Source organism: Trichechus manatus, unplaced genomic scaffold (assembly GCF_000243295.1).
Source record: "Trichechus manatus latirostris isolate Lorelei unplaced genomic scaffold, TriManLat1.0 scaffold00191, whole genome shotgun sequence".
NCBI classification, from domain to species: domain Eukaryota; kingdom Metazoa; phylum Chordata; class Mammalia; order Sirenia; family Trichechidae; genus Trichechus; species Trichechus manatus.
Genome location: NW_004444127.1, coordinates 3,261,295 through 3,270,598, shown reverse-complemented (window position 1 = coordinate 3,270,598; position 9,304 = coordinate 3,261,295). Strand labels below are relative to the sequence as shown.

General features: G+C 44.5%; 1 protein-coding gene and 1 long non-coding RNA gene across 2 annotated transcripts in view; one reads left to right on the top strand and one right to left on the bottom strand.

Annotated features, from left to right (window-relative positions):
* The window catches only part of DDB2 (damage specific DNA binding protein 2), a 24,546-nt gene extending 18,709 nt beyond the window's left edge, over positions 1–5,837 (bottom strand). Inside the window, exons 1-3 of the mRNA XM_004387687.3 lie at positions 5,378–5,837; positions 3,923–4,059; positions 3,374–3,565 (exon numbers count right to left, since the gene is read on the bottom strand). Of these exons, the coding sequence (XP_004387744.1) occupies positions 3,374–3,565; positions 3,923–4,059; positions 5,378–5,504 (456 nt within the window). The 5' untranslated portion in view covers positions 5,505–5,837. The remainder of the gene's footprint in view (positions 1–3,373; positions 3,566–3,922; positions 4,060–5,377) is intronic.
* A 221-nt stretch (positions 5,838–6,058) lies between these two features.
* LOC111822662 (uncharacterized) overlaps positions 6,059–9,304 on the top strand; it is a 7,216-nt gene continuing 3,970 nt past the window's right edge. The window contains exons 1-2 of the long non-coding RNA XR_002825803.1: positions 6,059–6,153; positions 6,456–6,625. This is a non-coding gene — a long non-coding RNA (uncharacterized LOC111822662). The remainder of the gene's footprint in view (positions 6,154–6,455; positions 6,626–9,304) is intronic.

Here is a 9,304-nt window from a genome sequence, read left to right as displayed (position 1 = left end):
GGTTGTTAACCAATGTCATAAAACAACATGTGTACTTCTGTTTCATGAGAAACTATTTGTTCTGTAAGCCTTCACCTGAAGTACAATTAAAAAAAAATAAAAAAAATAAAAAAAAAAAAAGAAAGCAGCACTGGGAGCAGAGCGTGTCCTTTGGACTTGGGGTCTCTGCTCCTGAGGAGCTCCTTGACCAGGGGAAGATTGAGGACAAGGACCTTCCTCCAGAGCCGACAGAGAGAGAAAGCCATCCCCTGGAGCAGACGCCCTGAATTTTTACTTCTAGCCAACTGGACTGTGAGAGAATAAACTTCTCTTTGTTAAAGCCATCGCTTGTGGTATTTCTGCTAGAGCAGCACTACACTAGATGACTAAGACACTTTCCAACTCATTCTATGAGGCCAGCATTACTCAAATACCAAAACCATGAGCATTATAAGAAAAAGAAAATTACAGGATATTTTTAAATGGTCACCATCTGGTATGATATGATTAAACTAGAATATCTGACATAATAAAAAACAACAGATTCCAGGATAAAATATTTATGTAACAAGGTAAGTAGAAGAACGGGTTGTGTAACAGTGTATACACGCACAGGGATTAACAAGGTGGCATTCACCAAAAGGTTAACAGTGCTTATACCTGAAAGGTAGGATTTCAGGTCATATTTATTTTATTCTTTATACTTTTCTCTGTATTGTTTGAATTTTTTTACAATGAGCACAGAGAATTTTTATAAGAAAATATAAAGCAATCTTCATTTAAAAATGTAATACATGTTCCCTTGCCTAGTACCTGAAAGATGCAAAGATCAGCCAAGGTCAGATGAATTAACAAGTTGCTCCCCCAGTAACTGGTCTCAAGTCAACTTTCTGCTGTCAGCATTTCAGAGTAAAAACAGAGTTCTCCTCCAGACAACCATACCCTTCCTCTGCTCCAAACTGCTAGTCACAAAGTTCAGCTTCCCAGACCAATCTTCACTACAGCGTGAGGAAACTTTAGTTGCATGCACGTTGTAATAAAGGTGATGCAAACCAAAAGCAGTCCTGGCCTGGCACAAGTTTAAAACAGTTTCATCAGATGGCTCTTACCCAAGGGCACCCTTAGACGACGTCTTACCACCTCCAGGTTTAGACTAAATTTCTCTATTCCCATGACCTAGATTCCTGGAAAAACAAATCTCTTCCTGCCTGTAATCTGGCTTCTGATTTCAGTCTAAAGCTGCCATCCTGGTAGTCATCTGCCTCAACAGCTGGGCAGCAAGCACGCTGAGCTCCGTTCACAGCCCTCATCTGGCTTCCTTTCTTCTGCCTTCAGGCACTTGTTTTCTCCCACACCCCATCTCACACCTTGATTCCTGATCTCCCAAACCTGTCTAGTCTGGCCTTTTCTGATGGGCCGTTCGCCAAACTCCTCCACTTAGAGACCGCATCCTGGCTTCACCCATGCCTCGTCTTTCTCTAAACTAGAGATGGCAAAATGGTAAGCTAGCACAATCCAGCTCACAGACGTGTTCTGTTTAGCCTACAGAGTGTGTTTAATTTTATTTAATTGCCAACAGAAAATTTCATCTAAAAAATCAGGATTTCAGGCTTTATTTGAAAAATCATATCTGTTACCACTGTACCTACATTCTTTTTTTTAATTGTTATATATCTATAACAGAATTGCCAGTTTAAGATTTTTCACGCGTACAATTTAGTGACACTAATTACATTTATAAGGAGTCCTGGTGGTGCAGTGGGTAAGCGCACGGCTGCTAACCAAAAGGTCAGCTGTTCAAACCCACCAGCCACTCTGCAGGAGAAAGATGTGGCAGTCTGCTTCCATAAAGATTACAGCCTTGGAAACCCTATGGGGCAGTTCTACTCTGCCCTAAACAGTCACTATGAGTCAGAACGTGTTTAATTTTATTTAATTGCCAGGAATGGGTTTTCGAACTACATTAATCACGTTATGCAACCATCATCAATATCTGTTGCCAAAATTTCCATCACCATAAACAGAAATTCAATGCTTCCTCCTTCCCCCCTCCCTCCCACCCCTGGTAACCACTAATAAACTTTGGGACCTACATTCTTGCATGGCAGCCATCTCCAGCTCATCAGTGACACTGATCCCACATCATTCATTTCTTTGATCTGTTTGGCTTGTTTAGGCAGAGGAGTTTGTGACCCCTGATCTAAATCCAGCATGTCACTTTTCACAGGACAGCCCTCCAACATTAGCCACCAGCTAGGCAAGCTAAAGGTCTTCTCTTTGGTGGAGGGGCCAACACATTCACCCCTCAGCAACTGATGATCAAGACTAGCACACGTGAGACCATCCCGAAAAAGCTCTATGCCAAGCAGACTATGCCTTTCCCCCTTTGCTCTTCATGTATCTAAATATTTTTCTTCTTTACGCCTCTCTCCTCCACAAGGCTTTCTCCATCAACTCTGATTCACAAGGGGTTCTTCCCTCTCTTACGTTCTGTAGCATTTAGCATCTGGACTGTTAATTACCTTTTACATATACACCCAACTGCCCAGTTACACTTCAAGCCCCTCATTCATTCAACAAATACAAAGCAGCTACTCCAGGCCAAACACTGCTCTGGGCACTGGGGATAGTGATGAACCAGAAAGACAAGGTCCTTGCCACCATGGAGCTCACTTTCCCATGGGCAAAGGCATACAAATAGACACATAAGTAAAACATTTCAAATATTGATAATTGTTGGGGGAGAGGAGAATACAGCAGGGTAATAAGATAGGAACACAGTGGCTGCAACAACGGGCTCAAACATAGCAATGACTGTGAGGATGGCGTAGGACTGGGCAGCATTTTGTTCTGTTGTACATAGGGGCACTATGAGTTGGAACCAACTTAACGGCACCTAACGACAATAAGATAGGAAGTGGCTGGGTGGGGTAGGGGATACTTTAGAGAGGGTGGTCAGTGCAAGCCTCTTTGAAGAGGTACTATTGAGCAGAGAACAGAAAATAAGAGGGAGCCAGCCATGAAAGGATCATGGGAAAGAGCATTCCAGACAAAAGGAACACTAAGTGCAAAGGCCCAGTTTCAGGAATAGAAATAGTGGGTATGGTAAAAGCATAAGAAGTGAGGAAAGACAGTAGTACAAGATGAGGCCAAACAGGTAAAAAGTGGCTTCAATTCTATTCCAAGTGGTGATTTACTTCAGGGCGATCAACATTTTATACCTTCTTATATTTTAAGGGCAGACATTCAATAAATTTAGAGTACCATCATCATTTACATGTTTGAATATACCCAGTTACTTTTGATCCTAATCATCTCCTTGTAACTGGATGACTTTTCATCCCTTCCACAAACACTTCATTACCACTACTATCTGGCAGAGGGAATTGCTCACCCCTTTAATGAAGGTGGGTTTGTCCTTTGTGTTAAAGTTCCAGAGCAAGACATCGCCTCCTTTGGAACCTACAGCCACGGTGCTGGGGTGAGTCGGGTGCCATGTCAAGGATGTGGCCCTCCTGTCAAAGGGGGCAGCCTTTTGGAATATCCGGTAAGAAGCCAGAGAGTGCAAAAAGGACTGCTGGAGACTCTGACACAGAGAGAAAAGAATGAAGTTGAATTAATATCCAAGTCCTGGATAAACTGCCAATCTCTAAATCTTCCCACCAAAGAAAACTGCTTGGCCCTGTGCCTGAAAATACCACCCTCCTCCCCAACCAGTATTTGCAATGTATGTGAACTAATCTTGGAAAGCAAGGGGGCAGAGTTCATGCTAGCTGGGACCTTTACTTCTACCTGGCTGGGTGCCCACAGGCCAGTCACCAAGGTTAGAGTGATCTGACTACTCTGCCAACCTGCCAACCAACCCATCATCTAATTTTGGAGCATCTAATAGTAAAAAGGCACCATGCAAACCCTCGAGCATTTCAGCCAGGAAACACCTCACCTGCTGCAGCATCGGCCAGGCAGCTTTGCCCAGCTTATGCTGGTGGAGGGCCCTGACAAGGCTACTGTATGGCGGCAGAACCTGCAGGTTAGCCAATCCTGCCCAAAGACAGCCTGAGTCATGTCTTCTGCTAGAACCTGTCAAAACAGAACAGACACGTATTTTCCTCTCTCATCTCACTTAGGAAAGATCTTTCTAACGGAATCTAGAAAGCTTTGTTGCTTCATTCAGCATAGCCAATCTATGACACTTCCATGATCTGCTTAGCTTCACCTAGCACAAATAATAAGCAGTGAGTAGGGATTCTACCCCTTTATAACCCCCTACCTGTCCAAACAGTAATTCTGAAGTGAAAGCTAAACATGATCTTGCAAGCTTCCTGAGCCAAAGAAACAATGCATAAATAAAGTACATTGCAGAACACTTCCCAGTTTGAGCTGGGAAACTAGAGATAAGATGGGTGACAATTTTAAAATCACATATGGTGTGCAATAAAAAGATTTTAAGACAGCCTAGTAGAAATCACTGTTTAGGAAAAGAAGAATATTTAAATCCTGTATTAAGATAATGTAGAGGTGGCCAGCTGTCGGCCAAAATCCTGTCTCCTCCTCCTGGAAGCCAGCAGCATCCAAAGGATCTGGACTAGCTCTAAGGAAACCAGGCTTGCTCCGGGGAGGTAAATCCACTTAGAATAGGAATAAAGCAGCTCTATATTACCAAACTGCATTTGAGGACCTGATCTATATAGATCCAGTCTCTTGAAAATCAATTCTACTTATAGACCAAAAAAAGACTTCGTCAAAAATTCCCTGCTTCAGTCTCTGAGACTCCCGACACTCCTTATAGTCCCAGGTTCAAGCCCGCAAAAGCCTCAAGGAATGAGCTTTCTAAGGAAGGAGAGAAATTGAGGGCTCACAGCCTAAATCAAGGACATACAGCTAACAATCATGACTACCGAAATTCAGCACACACTACCAGGCAAGGTAGGATTATTTTAAGCAGTTCTCCGTGTGGAAAGATCCTAGCACAAACAAAACCAAAAACAACTAAACCCGTTGCTGTCGAGTCGATTCCGACTCATAGCGACTCTACAGGACAGAGTAGAACTGCCCCATAGGATTTCCAAGGAGCAGCCGGTGGATTCGAATTGCTGACCTTTTTGGTTAGAAGCCGAACGCTTAACCACTGCCCCACCAGGGCAAGGAACTTAAAAAACTCTTTGCCGGTTATAATGGAGCTTATCTACGTCTTCTCTTCACCTACGGGGAGTTAAGCCCATGTTCTCGGGTCTCAAAGCTGGCAGGTGTCAAAGGATCTGCAAGCAAAATGCACAGACTGAGGCGTCCGTAACTTCGGACAGCCTTAGGAACCTCGGAGCATCCCCTCCCCGACCCCAGTCTCCTGCGTCACAACCCCAAATGGCGGAAACATTAAGGCAGCAGGCACAGACAGTACCGGGGCCTTTCACAAAGAGTTTCTTGGCCTCTTGCTCCAGCTCCTGAGGACTTCTGCTCCTCTTGCTCTTGGGGCACTTAGGAACTTCAGGGGTCTTCTGGGTTTCTGGTCGTTTCCTGGGAGCCATCGCGTCTTCCGGGCGAAGGAGTACACGGGACCCTATGCCGAGATCATGGAATGGGGATTGAGAGGCCTCTGGGGAGAAACAAGACAGGGACCAGGAAAGGCAGGAGAGCCACAGGTAGCCCAGCGAAGCCAACTTCCCGCCAAATACGCTCACGGCTTTCGAACAAGCTTCTCGTTCCGGAACCGCCCCTGTGGGAGAGGCCACGCCCCTTCCTTAAAGCGGAGGCGCGCCCGGAGAGCTGGGGAAAGTGAGGAGAGGGGCTCATCCGCTCCCTAGAGGGCGTAGAATGCTCCCTTCCTTTCCCGAAATGGGTTGTCACCCACGTGATGGGCCTGATCTAGTCCAAGTCCGCGGCTTGCCAGAAGTAAAGATGGCCGCCAGTGCCAAGCCACTAAACTTGAGGCCTCTCCAGACTCGGTGTTGCCGGGCCTCTGCTGAGAGACCAGGTGCCAATCAAGGCTTTGGCTCCCGCCTTCACTGACTTCTTATTGGTGGTGAAGGCGGCTCCGGCTTTGGGATTGGCTGCACCGGACAGGGTGTGGTTGGGTTGGGGGAGACTGCTTAGGAGAAAGATATCCGCTCAGCTGCTGTGGAAATGGGGGGTGTTCCTGTCCGCCAGCCTTGCGGTTCGTATCGAGTACCTCCCCAGGTCCGTTGAATTTGAGCTGCTCTTTGGAGAGCGGTTGGAGCTGTCGGCTTTTAACAGACTTTCCCAAACCTGCTGTGTGTCCGCCTAGGGACCAGCCTGCGGCCCGTGATGGGCTGGTGGGCATGTAGCTAAGGGTGCTTTGAGGTCTTGTGTCTTAAACTTCAGCCAAAGGCCAAGGCAGTGATCCTCGTAAGTGTGGGCGGGCGTCCCACCAGGCCAGGGTTTGGCTGGGGGAGAGAGAAGAACATCCTAGCTGAAGGAACAGCTTGGGCAAAGTTAGGAATGGCTGTGTTTTTTTTAAGAGAAAAGCAGCCACTGTCATCTGGAAGCTGGCCTCGTACTATCAGCTAGGCCTTGATGTTCAGTTGAAAACTCGAAATAATTCCACAAAACATCGACATCAGACAAGGCAACTCTATGACTATGATAGATCAAGATAAAAACAAGATCATGTCTAAGCACAGACAAAAATGTGAGTAATTGTCTAATCGAGATAAATGATAAAACATTTACTTTGACTACTATGAATGCCTGCTGCTTCTATGCCAATTATAGCTTTAGCTTTGCGTCATTCCTCCCACCTTATAGTTAAGATTTGTTAAGATAACCCAATCATAGAATTACCCCTGCTTCCTGTTGTTGTTGTTAGGTGCCATCTAGTTGGTTCCGACTCATAGCGACCCTATGCACCACAGAATGAAACACTGCCTGGTCCTGTGCCATCCTCGCAATCATTGTTATGCTTGAGCCCATTGTTGCAGCCACTGTGTCAATCCATCTGACCATCTACCAAGCATGATGTCCTTCTCCAGGGATTGATCCTTCCTGACAACATGTCCAAACTATGTAAGAGGTAGTTTCACCATCTTTGATTCTAAGGAGCATTCTGGTTGTACTTCTTTCAAGACAGATTTGTTCATTCTTTTGACAGTCCATGGTATATTCAATATTCTTTGCCAACACCACAATTCAAAGGCGTCAGTTCTTCTTCGGTCTTCCTTAATCATTGTCCAGCTTTCGCATGCATATGATGGGATTGAAAATACCATGGCTTGGGTCAGGTGCACCTTAGTCTGCAAGGTGACATCTTTGCTTTTCAACACTTTAAAGACGTCTTTTGCAGCAGATTTGCCCAATGCAATGCGTCATTTAATCTCTTGACTGCTGCTTCCATGGGTGTTGATTGTGAATCCAAGTAAAATGAAATCCTTGACAACGTCAATCTTTTCTCCATTTATCATGATGTTGCTTGTTGGTCCAGTTGTAAGGATTTTTGTTTCCTTTATGTTGAGGTGTAATCCATATCGAAGGCTGTAGTCTTTGATCTTCATCAGTAAGTACTTCAAGTCCTCTTCACTTTCAGCAAGCAAGGTTGTGTCATCTGCATAATGCAGGTTTTTAATGAGTTTTCCACCAATCCTGATGCCCCCTCTTCTTCATATAGTCCACCTTCTTGGATTATTTGCTCAGCATACAGATTGAATAGGTATGGTGAAAGGATACAACCCTGATGCACACCTTTCCTGACTTTAAACCACGCAGTATCCGCTTGTTCTGTCCGAACAACTGCCTCTTGGTCTGTGTACAGGTTCCTCATGAGCACAATTAAGTGTTCTGAAATTCCCATTCTTTGCAACGTTAATTTGTTATGATTCACACAGTTGAATGCTTTTGCATAGTCAATAAAACACTGGCAGACATCTTTCTGGTATTCTCTGCTTTCAGCCAAGATCCATCCAACATCAGCAATGGTATCCCTGGTTCCAGGTCCTCTTCTGAATCTGGCCTGAATTTCTGGCAGTTCCCTGTCGATGTACTGCTGCAGCCGCTCTTGAATGATCTTCAGCAACATTTTACTTGCATATGATGTTAATGATGTTGTTCGATAATTTCTGCATTCTGTTGGATCACCTTTCTTGGGAATAGGTATAAATATAGATCTCTTCCAGTCGGTTGGCCAGGTAGCTGTCTTCCAAATTTCTTGGCATAGACAAGTGAGCACTTCCAGTGCTGCATATGTTTGTTGAAACATCTCAGTTGATATTCTGTCAATTCCTGGAGCCTTGTTTTTCGCCAGTGCCTTCAGTGCAGCTTGGACTTCTTCTTTCAGTACCTTTCGGTTCCTGATCATATGCTACCTCTTGAAATGTTTGAACGTCGACCAATTCTTTTTGGTATAATGACTGTATTTCTCCCATCTTCTTTTGATGCGCCCTGTGTCATTTAATATTTTCCCCATAGAATCCTTCACTATTGAAACTTGAGGCTTGAATTTTTCCTTCATTTCTTTCAGCTTGACAGCCTCCAGTCCAGAGCAAACCAACCAGTCAATTCCGACTCAGGGCTACCCTATGTGTATCAGAGTAGAATCGTGCTCCATAGGGTTTTCAGTGGCTAATTTTTAGGAAATGGCCAGGGTTTTCTTCCGAGGTGTCTGTGGGTGGACTCAAACCACCAACTTTTTGCATGTTAACCATTTGCACCACCCAGGGACTCTTGCTTCCTTAAACCCACCCCAAGGTCATCTAACACAAGCCAAATCCTATAAATTCTTTCTAACATCCTCTTAAGAGATACTCCACCATTCCCCATTGCTTCCTTGCAATGAACACTAAACCCAAAGTTCAACTATAGGAGTGTTCCTGATGGTGTTTGGCTGGGGGATATTAACATTTATGAGTAGAGTGGGAGGCAGCTGGAAGAGTGTCTTCGTTTCTTAGTGCTGCTATTACAGAAATACCACAGGCGAATGGCTTTAATGAGTAAAAATTTATTTGCTCACAGTTAGGAGGCTAGAAGTCCAAATTCAGGGCACCAGCTGTAGGGGAAGGCTTTCTCTCTCTGTCAGCTCTTGGGGAAGGTCCTTGTCTCTTTTCAGCTTCTGTTCCTTGGTTGTTATTAGGTGCCATCAGGTCAATTTTAGACTCATAGTGACCCCATGTAACAGAGTAGAACTGCCCCATAGGGTTTTCTTGGCTGTAATCTTTTTTTTTTTTAGTTTTTTCTTATTGTACTTTAGATGAAGGTTTACTGAACAAATAGTTTCTCATTAAACAGTCAGTATACGTATTGTTTTATGATATTGGTTAACAACCCCACGACATGTCAATACTCTCCCTTCTTGACATTGGAGGACCTTTTTTTTTTTTTT